Source organism: Callorhinchus milii, unplaced genomic scaffold (genome assembly GCF_018977255.1).
Source record: "Callorhinchus milii isolate IMCB2004 unplaced genomic scaffold, IMCB_Cmil_1.0 Scaffold2, whole genome shotgun sequence".
NCBI classification, from domain to species: domain Eukaryota; kingdom Metazoa; phylum Chordata; class Chondrichthyes; order Chimaeriformes; family Callorhinchidae; genus Callorhinchus; species Callorhinchus milii.
In genome coordinates, this window is record NW_024704743.1 from 93,165,239 (window position 1) to 93,178,641 (window position 13,403).

Consider the following 13,403-nt stretch of genomic DNA (forward strand, 5'->3'; position numbering starts at 1 on the left):
GGATCAGCAAAGGTGAAGTAGGTTCCACAAGGAAAGCCAAACCTGGGTTGGCCATCCAGGAAAACCTGAAAGGCATTCAAAGAGGTGTCACAGATCCAGCATGTTGTTACGAACACTGGGACGACAAGGTAAGCCATTAGAGACCAAAGCAACTTCAAACATGTTGAAGGAAAATCTCGACCTTCTCATGAATGTCAATTCTTCTTTCTAATGCCTCCAACAAAAAGGTCACCACATCCATAAATAAAATTACATTCCTTTATTGTTTAGACATTTTCATCAGGTGCTTTAGGTTGAAAGGGACACAAGGGCCTGTTCAAGAAACTAAGGGAGGAAGTTGCAAAAACGCTGGCACAAATCTTTCAAAAATCACTGAATACTGGAGAGGTGCCGGGGGACTGGAAAAAGGCAGATGTTACTCCTATTTTTAAGACAGGTAACAAAAGTGACCCAGGAAATTACAGATCAATAAGTTTGATGTGCATTGTGGGTAAAATTATAGAAACTCTTATTAAGGATAAAATCATGGAGCATCTTGACAAAAATAAAATCATAAATGATAGCCAATATGGGCTCATGAAGGGAAGGTCTTGCCAATCTAATTTACTGTTTTTCTTTAACGGTGTGACAAGGGAACTTGATAAAGATAAGGCTGTGGATGTTGTATATCTGGATTTAAGTAAGGCCTTTCATACAGTTCCTCTTGAGAGGCTGGTACTGAAAGTAAAGAAAGCAGGAATCAGTGGAGGTATATTACAATGGATGTGCAATTGGTTGACCGGAAGAACCCAGAGGGTGGTAGTACAGGGAATGTCATTAGACTGGGAAAATGTTACCGGTGGAGTTCCATAAAGGTCTGTTTTGGGATTTCTTTTGTTTAATATTTTTATAAATGATCTGGAACAAGGAGTCCGCAAGCACAATGGCTAAGTTTGCAGATGACACCAAGCTAATGAATGTGGTAGATTGCGAAGCTGAACAAGATAGTATACAGGAGGATTTGAACATACTTGGGAATTGGGCAGATCGGTGGCAGATGAAATTCAATGTGGAGAAATGTAAAGTACTTCACATGGGGACAAAAAATCCTGGAAAGGACTATTACTTGAACAGAAGGAAAATAATATGTATGGATAATGAAAAGGACCTGGGGGTCCTGATTAACAATAAAGTGAAGCTTCCTCAACAATGATCTGTGTCAGTAAGTACAGCAAACCAGAATTTGGGATGTATCAAAAGATCAATAGCAAGCCAAAATAGTGGGGTAATCCTGCCATTGTATAAATCATTGGTGAGACCGTACTTAGAGTACTGTGTACATTTCTGGTTGTCACAGCACAAGAAGGATATTGGAGAAATCGAGAAGACACAGAGGAGGGCAACCAAAATGATTGGGGGAATGGAAGGACTGGACTGGAGGAGTGTCAAAGTAAATTGGCCATGTACACGGAAAAAAGATTGAGAGGCGACATGATTGTTGTCTTTAAGATTCTACAGGGGCTAGACAATATAGATCATGACAGGCTGTTTCAATTTGTCCAGAATAGTAAAACCAGAGGACATGGCCTGCGATTGAAGGGGGGTAAATTCAGAATCTATGCAAACACTATTTCAGTGAGCGAATAGTGAACTTGTGGAACAGGCTCCCTGACAACTGAAGCAGCGAGTGTTGATTCTTTCAAACACAGATTAGATAGTTTTATTTTAGGAAATAACGTTATGGGATATAGTACATAGGTAGTTTGAGCAATATGTGCATGCGACCACCAGGAACGTGGAAGGCGAACGAGATGGACCTTGGCTTTTTTTGTCTAGCATTACTTATGTTCGTATGAAAGAGAGTATTTGCTTTCTCAAAGCTCCAGCAGATCTTCAGAATGGCTACTTTCAAACTCAGCATACCACTCTCCCCCTAAATGTCTAGCAAATTGTAATTTGGTGTCCTGTATATGTCATATATATTGAAATGTATGCAGAGAAACACTGCTATCAATAGTAGCTTAGTTCTGAGATATTATACCCTACATTATAAAGGCTTCTCAAGGCTGAGACTCAATGGAAGTAAAGAGTCATCTCTGTGCTAAGTTGAGAGAAATCCCTGATAAATGTAGCTGCTTCAGCTATAAAGACACTCCAAAAGAGTACTATTCATGGTAGAAACCAGTAATAAGTGAAAGTAAAGAATACTTCTCCGAGTAATAGGTTTGTAATCCTACGAGTTGCGCAATCTGTTATGATGGCTCCTTGGACCAATAGGCTGAGATCCACTAGCCATATATATTGACACTCATGTTAAAAGCCTCAGAAACAATGGAATTTAAATAGAAAATGCAGTTTTGAATCTACCCGTTCATTAGAATTAGCTAAGGATTTTACTCTAATAACAGGGAAATGTTTGCACCATAAAAAAAGCTCTACGGAATTTGGAATGTAAATCAACACAAAACATTTTCTCCCCAGACCTAGTGATGCACGGGATCACTGAAAAAACATTGTGTGTGGCAGCAAGATTTGGAAAATAAACTCCAATTTTAATGGTAAGAGTGTAACCTGAACAAGGGAGATAATTAAACTCGGGGAATGAAGCTCAAATGATTTATGAAATCCAATAACTAATTTTACAAATTATTCCCTTTCATCTGTTGTTAATTATTTTGTGGTATTCAAGGTACTAATCTGTATTCAATAGCGGCCTTCTATGTGGAGGCTGTTTGAGGTGTGGATGCTGTGCATTACAGGTCAAAGTTCAGCGTTTTTTTAAATCCTGTTAATGCATAAAAATATACTTCTCTAGAGTAATAGTCATGGATTATTCAGTAATAGAGGATGGATAGAAGTATATTTCATTTGGTGCTATAGTTCTTGATGTGCTGAATTTTTAAGTAAACATCTGTATTAAACTGAACAAATGCAACATGCTGTTTGCAGAAGGATACACTCAAAAATATATTGAGTGGTTTTGGAGACAACGCTGTAGATTTACCTATATATATAATCTGAGGTTGATTACAACAACTTGCATTTATATAGCGGTCTTCACGAGGGGCAGCGTCGCAGAGCACTTAACAGTGGCGGAGCTTGACACAGAGGTGGGGGAATGGAGGAGTTGATCATAAGCACGGTCTTCAGTCATGATCTAAAAAGAGTTGAAGCAGTGGGCAAGATGGAAGAATTGAGGGGGAGAGTTCCAAAGCTTCAAGGTGTAGTGGCTTAAAACGTGGTGGTAAATGGTGGAGTGGACAAGTGACAGGCAAGAGGCCAGAACCAGCCAAGCGGGCGGAGGCAGCGGATAGTGGAGTGAGGAGATAGGAGGCCAGAAAGGTATAGGGGTGCCAAGGCATGAAAGGATTTGTGGACGAATGAGAAGATTTCAAATTGACAATATAGGCCGAACAAATTAATGTTTCATATCACATCAGATCTGTTATGAATGAAGACATGTTCTTACCCTTATATATCTAACTTACTTCTAATTGTGTTGTGTTGACCAAGGTATCACAATGGTATCACAAATGACGTATCACAAGTGGCTCCCAGTTTCCCAAGAGGAAAATGGCCATTTTCCTCTTGGGGGTCTGAAAGCCAACAAATTCACCAGTTTTGCTGACAACAGACCTGCTTCAGTTTGAAACTTGATGTTTCTCTCTAACCAAAAGTATCATAATTACAAAGAAGAACGTCTGCCCTAGCAAGGAACAGTATTTTTTTAAAAATATTACTGAGTTAACACCTGGTAGCAATGTGTAGTAATTCTGCCAACACAAAAAGATGAACTGCTTTCAAATAAGACAAACATTGACAAGACACAGCTAAATACAAGACTTTAGTAATTATTATCATAGAGACTGAGCAACCTCAGATTATTGTTGCTGACTTCAATGGACAAGACAAAATCAATGCAAGCCATCAAGAAGCACAATGAATTTGCCTTCCTGGCTCTCTCATCCAGCCTCTTCTGCTTCTTTCCTGGAAATTACAGTAAACTCTGGACAAATCAACACCCCAAGGGAAAAGGACTCAGCACCAAATTATCCAAAGTGGCGAGTTAGGTATTGGTCTTCCCAAACCATAAGGGCCACTGTCACAGGAAAGATGGGAGATTCTTCGCTAAATCAATTGGATGGAAGAGTGCCACACCATATCCATCATGCTTTCAGTAAGGGTCCAAGAAGTTGTTGGCATCTCCTCAATACGGACCATCCTGTGGCCTCCTCCCCTGCCTCCCACCATATCCTGTGACAAGAGATGAGAGGCTACCTTAATGCATCTGAGCATGTCAACTGCCACAGAGCACCCGCACCAGTCAAAGGTTCTTTCATGCGAGATGCCATCTTATAGGATGAGTTATCTGAAGTAAGTACTTATAACAACTTCTAGAACGTGATGAGTAATGTGTTAAGCAGGATATCAAGTGATGACAAGTAAAATGGAATCCTTACGAACATTTTGCATGGGAAGCAACTGGAATATTGATAGCCTGGCAACTTAAGTAATTGAGATTATTTAAGACAGAGTCAAGTTATCAGGAGTTTAGTGCATTCCCTATTGCTGATGTTCTCAACAAGAGGAAAAATCATAGAAAACAGCAGTGAGTTATTTTTACTCCTACCATCAATGGAGAAATTATACAAGTGTTTGTCAAGATGATGAAATTAAAAAATAACATGTTGATGTTTGTGGTAAATGTCTGCAGTCAAGAGCTTTACTACATTATTATTTGTAAATATGGTTTAAGCAGCAAAATATGATGCATTATGGTAACAATAATCCTTGCATTCAATATAGCACTTCATCTCATCATTGAGACGGCTCAAAGCACTTTACGTGATTTTACTGTAAAGTGTATTTGTAGGCAAACACAGCAACCAGCTTGGCATTGCAAAGTCCTACAAACAGCCATGAAGTGAATGACTTTTTTGTCTCTTTATATTACAGAACACACCAGCACACTTAGAGTTTACATGTATTCATAAAAAATAGATTAACATTTTATAATGACAGATAAGAAAGTAGCAAATGGTATGAACTGCCAGTTGCACTTTGTAGATACAAATTTCTAGTCTTCCTGGATGCCCCCATGGATCATAATTGGAGGAAGTTTAGGCACCTTATCTCATGGCACTTTTTTTATTAGTGCAAAACTGCTTTTCCTTCTCAAAGTCTATGTTTTTCGATCAATGTGATCAAGATGCGGCCAGGGGTAGAAGGAATGTTTTAATGGGATAGAAAGGTAAAACCAAGAAAATGCTTCTCTGTAAGAGAGACCAGATGGTTAGAGTTGAAGGAAGAGTTAAACAATCAAGTGGGTATAAATGTAGCTGTTGCAGCTGATGGTCTTTAGAACAGACCTGGGAAGAAAGAAGGTACCACTTAAAGGAAGAAGAAACTACTTAGAAACTGCTGAGAAGAAAAGGCAAAGAAGAAAAAAACTTGCAACACTGTATTCTGTTCTCCGGCTCTATCATTCTACCTTTCTGTATCACGCATATTGCTATATAAAAATCGTAAAAGTACATTTTAATCTGTCTGTGTGAGCTTGATTGTCTCGGAGTCCCGCACCACACAAAGACTCACAAATTTCTGAGTGAACAATTGATTTCAATTCAGTACAATTAAATAAAGTGACAATTTGAGTTAAGACAACCAATATACTGAAGTTTTAAAATGGCACCAAAAGCACCTTGTATCAAAATTCAAGCTGCTCTAATCTCAGTAAATGTACAGTCACTGCCCTATTGATCATTAGATCAGAAGAGAAGTTTGGATGAAGAGGCATCCTTTGCCCATTTGATCTCATGTTTCTAGATTGCCATCCTCCCATTATATTGCCAAACTGTTTCTTAAGTGCCCACAGTGTTTCCAGTGCCCAGGGCTCAACCATTCTTTCTGTAACCTGTTCTTTTAGGTAAGAAAACGTCCTGGTATTTAGATCCATTCAGAAACTATCAATTATAACCTTGAATGTATCCCGTCTTGCTCTGCTACCTTGGCAAATCTGAAAACATTGTTGTGGGATTACTTTCTCAAATCCATTTAAAATCTTATATACATCTATTGGTCAGCGCTTTGGGACATCCTCCCAATGTGAAGGCTTCTGTACAAATGTAATTTGTTGTTGTTGTTGTTCCCCTCTGAGATGTTGCTTTGATACATTATTGTTCGTTGCTATGCATGAGTGGGGCTTGGGACTTTCCCTGGTGTTTCTTACATAGTGATTTTCTAATTCTGCTCAGGCCAACTGGGAATGTTCCAAACAGAGATTAAATCTTTCTCTTTGAAAATAAGCAAAAACACAAACGAAAAAAGCCTAAACTCTACTTGCAGCCCTGATAATGGTTGGCTATTAAATGACACTGGCAGAATCCAGAGAACAAGAACATAACTTGTTGCATTATGCGTGGGGAAATATTGCAACAACTAGCAGGGAGCAGGGTGAAACAAAAGATACTTTTCGTGAAATATCTTTTTACAAATGATCATGGACATCCCTCAATGAACGTTGGAATTCACTGAAAGTACCATGAAAAGATATGCATTACCACATGGGCAGATTTTAAACGTAACATCAGTAAATTCATCTACAGCCTGTATGATTGAATTCTGCCCAGCTGAAAGCATAAAGAATTTTTGTGTCACACAGGATTCTGCTTGTCTGCTCAGCATCTTTATTGCATGTGCCGCAATTATGATGTTACTCATGAAATGCACCTGCCAAGAATACTTTTTCTTTGTAAACTTGTAACAATGATTTAAATCATTTCATACACATAATTAAGTCACTTATGTGTTACGTCACTGGGATATAAAAAAAGAAAGTCAATATTCCTCTCCTATTCGATCACAATAAATGTTTGTCAAATGCTTCATTTCTCCCTTTCCATTCTCTCCCTTCATCCTTCTCAAAGGCATTGACTCATCCTGCAGTGTGATTCCATGGATGTTGACTATCCTCCATTCCTTCGACTCAGTGGATGATTGAACCAAAACAACCTTTTGGCAGGTTGTTCAAACATAGGAGACATTTCAACTGAATACAATACAAAATTACATTTGTATAGCGCCATTCTTGTTGGGAGGATGTCCCAAGGTGCTGGACAGTCAGGAATTTGGATCCAAGCTGGGGATCGGGATCAGGAGGGTGGAGAGCAGGGAATTGACGAAAGTATGGTCAAAGAGGAGAGTTTTGAGATAAGCCTTGAAGGAGGCAAAGGAGGGAGCAAGGCAAAGGGAATGTGGGATGGAGTTCCATAGGATGGGGGCAGAAAGACTGAAGGCCCAACTGCCAATGGTGGAACAGGTCAGCCGGGCAACGTGGAGCAAGCCACAGCTTGCTGAGCAGAAGGAGTGGACCGGTTGATAAGGAGTCAGCAGGTAGGAGAAGAAAGGAGGAGCAAGGCTGTGGAGGACCTTGAAGGCGGAGATGAAGATGTTGAACCCTATCCTCTGGGGAATTGGGAGTCAGTGAAACCAGGCAAGGGTGGTGGTGATGGAGACTGGTGCGGGAGAGGACATGAGCTGCGGTTCTAGATGATCTGCAGCTTGTAAAGGAGAGTCGGGAAGGCCAACAAGCAGAGAATTGGCATAGTCGAGCCTAGATGTGATGAATTCGTGGATGAGGGTTTCAGCAGCCTGAAGGGTGAGGCAGTGATGGAGCCGGACGATGTTGTGGAGGTGGGGGACCCACCTCTACTAATTTAATATCCCTACATATTTTCTATTCTGCACATGTCCCTCTGGATAGGGATCAGGAGTAAGAACCTTGGCTGTTTTGTATCCTCCCTTGCACAGGGTTACTGTAATCAACAGAAGTACCATCACTGCTGCTACAGCTGAGATAAACTAGTTGAAGGCAGACTTAGGCTGAACTAGTTGAAGGCAGAATATCACATTAATTTACTGTGATAGTAAATTAATTTCTTTTGTTTTACACTTTAAAAGCAAACAGGACATGTTTCAGGCTGAGCCTTGTTATCAGTTGAGACTATGGTTTTTTGTGAGTAAGTCTTCGGAGAAGCCTCTAACTAAAACAAAAAACACATTCTAGTGAAAGTAACTCCCCTTTAAATCATGTCTTTTCAACATTTTGATTCAGAGAACTTCTTCTTCAGCCTTCACCTCATCCTCTTTGTAAGTAATGAATTATACTAACCGTTCACAACAAATCAACAACAACCAACTATGGTGGTTATCCTTTGTTTTTGGAGGGAATTTACTTGGAAACATTATGCCCTCCTAGTGCATAGCACTGAATAAATCTGATCTAAATACTGTGATAATAAATTAATTTCCTTGTTTTACACTTTAAGCATTAGTTAGGCTCTGCCCATAATTCTCTTGTTAATTATAATATATCAGCATAATACACAGTGTTTCAGAGAGTGAGTCAGGAAACGAACCCATTGGTAATTCACACACACTTCTATGAAAAGCAAATATACCTTAAGTAACAGGAGTAGATGGGAGCTGTTATTTTTGTTTATACAGCCCATGGCAATATCTTGTAAAAGAGGGCACTGACAGAGTACAATGATATTAACCCACATTGACTGGATCTGAAATAAGAAACCAATGCTGCATAACATGTTTGTGCTACATTATGTTCAACAAACTTGAAGGATTTTCTTGAAAAGAACACCGCAAGCAACAAGTAAGTGAATTATCTAAAAACTCCAGCATGCAATAATCCATTCTATTTCTTTAACCCCCATAGAGTTCAATAAGGAATGAAAAAAGCAATTCAGCCCATCTGATTTATTCCATGCTCCTTCCCAGCTTTAATCAATTTCAAATATTCTTAATCCTATATATAACAAAACAGATTTCATTTTAAATCATTTCATATCTTGTGTAGTATAAAATAGAATATTTTACTCTGATTATTTATTCTGTAACAGTAAGGAAGAAAGCTGAATCTTTCAATCATGAATAAAAGTAAATATTTTCAATAGCATAGAACATTTTAATTGAAACTATCAACTTTCAATTGCCACACCAACTTCCAAACATACGGCATTATTCAGAAAAGGTATGAGAGTAATATCTGCTTCATTTCAGTCACAGCATTCAGATAAGAAAATAATGTACTAGTTACCTGGTATAAAGTTGTATCTTGCCAGGAATCCAATAGATTCAAGTTCCCCATCAGCAAAAAATTTAATCCATAAAAATCTGCCAGATGATGTTATAAAAGGTGGAATTTGCTGACCACAGTAACGTCCAATTTCAGTAGAAAACCCAAAAGGTCCATCTCGTACCTCAATATGGTCAAACTTGCACTCCCAAGAAGGTTCTATAGAATACTTTTCATCAAAGTAAAGTTCAATACTTTGTCTTGGAGCAGCTGAACAATAAAATCAGAGGATTAGTGAGCATGTTACAATTGTGTGGTACATTTGAGCGAGTCAGATATTACACATAATAACAATAAACTTGTTCTGCTTATAACCTCAACCAAATCTTAAATGTATTGTAACCTTGCAATGCATGATGTAAAGCCATCTGTACTTATTAGTTATGCACTAAGTACTTATATATACTTATTAATATACACTTGTATACAATTTCATGTAATAGCTAAGATATTACAAATAATACCCTGTGATTTTATTTAACAGTAACTTGATCTTAGAGTAACTTTGATTTCTAACATTAAACCAATAAGACAGGTATGACGTAAAGAGAAGTGTAAGACTATTATTGGTACGATAAGAAAAGGCATTTTCATAATTTATATCAAGAATTCAACCTGGACCCAGTTATTTGTTTTAAAAATGTCAAGCACGTTGTTTTTAATATTTGAAGAAATAGTGATATTAGAATTTTTTTAAATGCTGGCAGTTTTAAAGATCATTAATTAACATTGAATTTCCAGCCCCCAAAACAATACCTGGCATTTTATAGAACGCCTTATCACGCCATCAACATGTCTCAAAGCACTTCACAGAATGTACTGTAAAGTGAATTGACTGCATATTTTGGGGGCTAAACATGAGATATAATCACTCTTTTGGGTGTTTGCTGAGTATTGTTCTCCTTCAAGTGGGAAATCTCAGCACAGCAATCTGTTAATTCTCCTAAATTTTAGTGAAACGTATATTGACTGCAATGCCCCTTGGACGTACCTTCTATAATGTATATGCACTCTTGGTCAGGAGGGTACATGCTTGGGTAGTTGGGAGAAGTGAAGGAACCACCATTGGGATTCTTGATCCAGGAACCACATTGCACCGGCTTCTGTCGTTCTGAAGACCTTGTTTTGTCTGTGAACAGTTCAGATTCAGATTCAAAAAAATGTGTTGAGTCAGTAAAGCCAGGCCAGCAAGTTATTTTTCATTTGAAAAAAAATCGTCTGGTTCCCCCTTGTGTCCCCCCCTCTCTCTCTTTCTCTGCTCGCCCACACTGAATAAATCTACGTCCACTCTGGCGCACAGTAACCTGCAGTGTTTTAATGCAGTAACTGTTCTCTGGCAAAAGCATTGCAGAAGGGTTTTAAATTATGATTCATCTCTACGTTTCAATGAATTATTTCACATCACTGCAGCTCATTCTAAATAGAGTTTAAACCCACGTGGAACAGTATCTGCTGTGATTGTAATCAGAAAATTAAACATACTGAAATGAACCTGGCAATGAAGTACATTGTACTATTCATTACCTGAATCCTTTTTTGTTGCCACACACAGACCGAGTAGGATGAGACTTGATACAACTGCAACAGAAACGAAAATATTCAACACAAGCAATACTGTGGTGTTTATCTGAATCACGTCAGTACTGTCAGAAAACATACACCTTCTACTGCTGGAGACAAGTCCACGGAAATTATTAATTGCAGTCCACAGAAGTTTAAAGTTTAGAAATCTCCAACAGCATGTGCTTTCCTAGCACTTTGCTGCGTCCTGTCTTAATTGCAACTTGCAGTTTGATGTTATAAATACGCCTGATACAGATTCTGTGTACAATAGACATGGCAAGTTCAATGATAAACTTGCAGTGAGCATTTACACATGAATTGTTAGATCTATACACTCCACATACGTTCATACGTATCAAGTTATGCTGCCCACACCTGAGCTATTTTTATTGCAGAATGTGGCTTCGTTTGGATAAAAAGTGATCAACAAAAGAGGATATCCTACAATCCTCTATAAAAGTTCTGTATTTCTCTCTCTCTCTCTCTCTCTCTCCTGCTCTTAAAAAAAACACTCCAGACCATTCCTATCTGAGTTCCTAAGCAAAGGATTTACGATTCCCTCGTGGAATCTCATAACGGGTTGGCGTCGGATATATAGATACGGTTACAAGAAAGAATCGCATTTGGGGGGGGGGGGGGAGAGCAAGAAAAAAAATAAACTCTGGGGAAGAAGACAGATGTTATCCCGTGGAAGACAGTGAGTTATCTCAGTGACGAGATGACTTGTGCAATCCAAGGGCTGCCCTGAGTAACCCCGTATCGCGTTCTCTGACTCTCTTTCCTGATTTCATTGCAGGCGCTGTCCTTCTCGGTCCTGATCAACATGACCCGGTGTCACGATGGTCCACAGCTTGTTGTAAGGGTCGCTTTCTGTGCAAAGCACAAAACCAACCCCCCTCCACCCACCCACCCACCATCCCTCTCTCCCATCCCCCGAATCACAGAGGGCAACATCGCCTGGTGAAATGCAATCGGCTGCACACTTACCGTGAAGCAATCCGAGGCGATGCCCTTGGACCATGTCTGATTCTTATGCAAAGGGGCTCCAATCCAAACTAATTCCATTTAAGCTATAACGTGGCTAACAGGAGTGATGAGAGATGGGATGGGGGTTCGGGATCAAAGCAGAGAAAACAAGATCACCCACGTTCCAAGTCGGTGTAAAACAACGGGGGGGAGAGGAGAGAGGGGGGGGGGAAAAATCCAGGGGAGTCTTTTTTTTCAAAAAAAACTCAACCCCAAAAACTAATCACCAGTTTCGCCCAGAGCCTCGGGCAGATCACAATATTCCCATGATTTCCACACAAACGTTTCCACGATCCCTCGCTTCTTTTGATGCATTAAAGGGATTAATAGGTCCGTCATCAGCCCTCTGATCGCTCCACCTTTGCAATCTTCTGGGAGCCGCCGTACAAAAGGGGAATTACTCCTCCTTCAAAGCCTTATTTAACAAAATCCTTTTTTTTAAAAAAAAACACCCCCCCCACCACCACCACCACCACCACCACCACAAGCAGAGAGATCCATCCAAAACCCCACGGATAATGCAAGATCAAAAGGTTTGGCATAAACTTGATTAATATCCCCCCACCACCAGCACTACCCCACTTGAATTCGCAGATCCTCCAACACAGATCGCTCTTTTTTCTCCCTTTTTTTCTTTTGCTGGACGTGTTTTGCATCGGATTGGAGACTTCTCTCTGGCTCTCTCACTCTGGTCCGCGACAGCCCATTTCAGATCACGGTTCTCTCCAACATCCCCCCCCTCCCCCCCCCCCCCCCCCCACCCCCCACTTCCCTTCTCTCGGAAGGTTTGCAGAAATCATAAAACAAAGTTCATTCCTTTTTTTTTAATCCAAGAGACGAGGTTCCCACCGCAGATCGGGAAGGCAACAAGAAAAATAAGACCTTACAGTCACATGGCGACGAATTCGTAATTTTTGTTCCCCCCCCAAAAAAAAAATTGCTAAGGAATGCATAAAAATCTTTTGTCGACGAATTTTTTTTTTGGGGGGGTGGGGGTGGGGGGGGGTTGTGCACAAAAAAAGAGGAGACACACAAACACGCAAACACACACACAGCAACAACAACAACAAACACACACACACACACACACACACACAACAAATAAAATGCAAACCCAGCCGAGGATCGGATCAGGCTTCACATTTGCGGCAGGAAAGGTAAAAAGATAAGGAGGAAAACGGGTTGTGGCGACAGACACATAACTGGAGAGAGAGAGAGAGAGAGAGGGAGAGAGAGAGATGGCAAAGACGCCTGGACGCCAGTAAGTTACTGCAGCCAAGAAACTGTGCAGCTGCAACCTCGGAACATGGAGGGATCCTCAGCAAATGCACATGAATTTTTTTGGGGGGGAAAAAAATATTAGTAGGATTCAGAGGCGCAGTCTTTACGCCGATCTCTCTGTGTGTGTGGTGTGTGTGTGTGGATCTCTCACTCTCTCTTTGCAGCCACCACCAGCACCAGCAGCAGCAGCAGCAAAAAATAAAGAAAGGTTGGCAATGAACTGAACCAAAGAGGACAAGAGCGCGGGTTATTGTGATTTTTGAGAGGAATCTCAAGCTGCGACTGGAGGAGGTTTGGCCGCATGTTGGGAGGGAGCCGCCAATAACACAGTGAGTCACACTTGGTGACTGGCGGTGTGTTGGGCGCTGGGGGTCAGTCAGCATTGCCCGCTGGCAGGGAAGGT

The 13,403-nt window shown here is 40.2% G+C and overlaps 1 protein-coding gene across 3 annotated transcripts in view; it reads right to left on the reverse strand.

Moving 5' to 3' along the window:
• neto1l (neuropilin (NRP) and tolloid (TLL)-like 1, like) overlaps positions 1-12,171 on the reverse strand; it is an 85,851-nt gene extending 73,680 nt beyond the window's left edge. For all 3 annotated transcript variants that reach the window (XM_007888012.2, XM_042332160.1, XM_042332159.1), the window contains exons 1-4: positions 11,681-12,171; positions 10,655-10,708; positions 10,122-10,259; positions 9,092-9,340 (exon numbers count right to left, since the gene is read on the reverse strand). In XM_007888012.2, coding sequence (XP_007886203.1) covers positions 9,092-9,340; positions 10,122-10,259; positions 10,655-10,708; positions 11,681-11,714 — 475 coding nt within the window. In that variant the 5' untranslated portion in view covers positions 11,715-12,171. The remainder of the gene's footprint in view (positions 1-9,091; positions 9,341-10,121; positions 10,260-10,654; positions 10,709-11,680) is intronic.
• Positions 12,172-13,403: the final 1,232 nt, after the last annotated feature.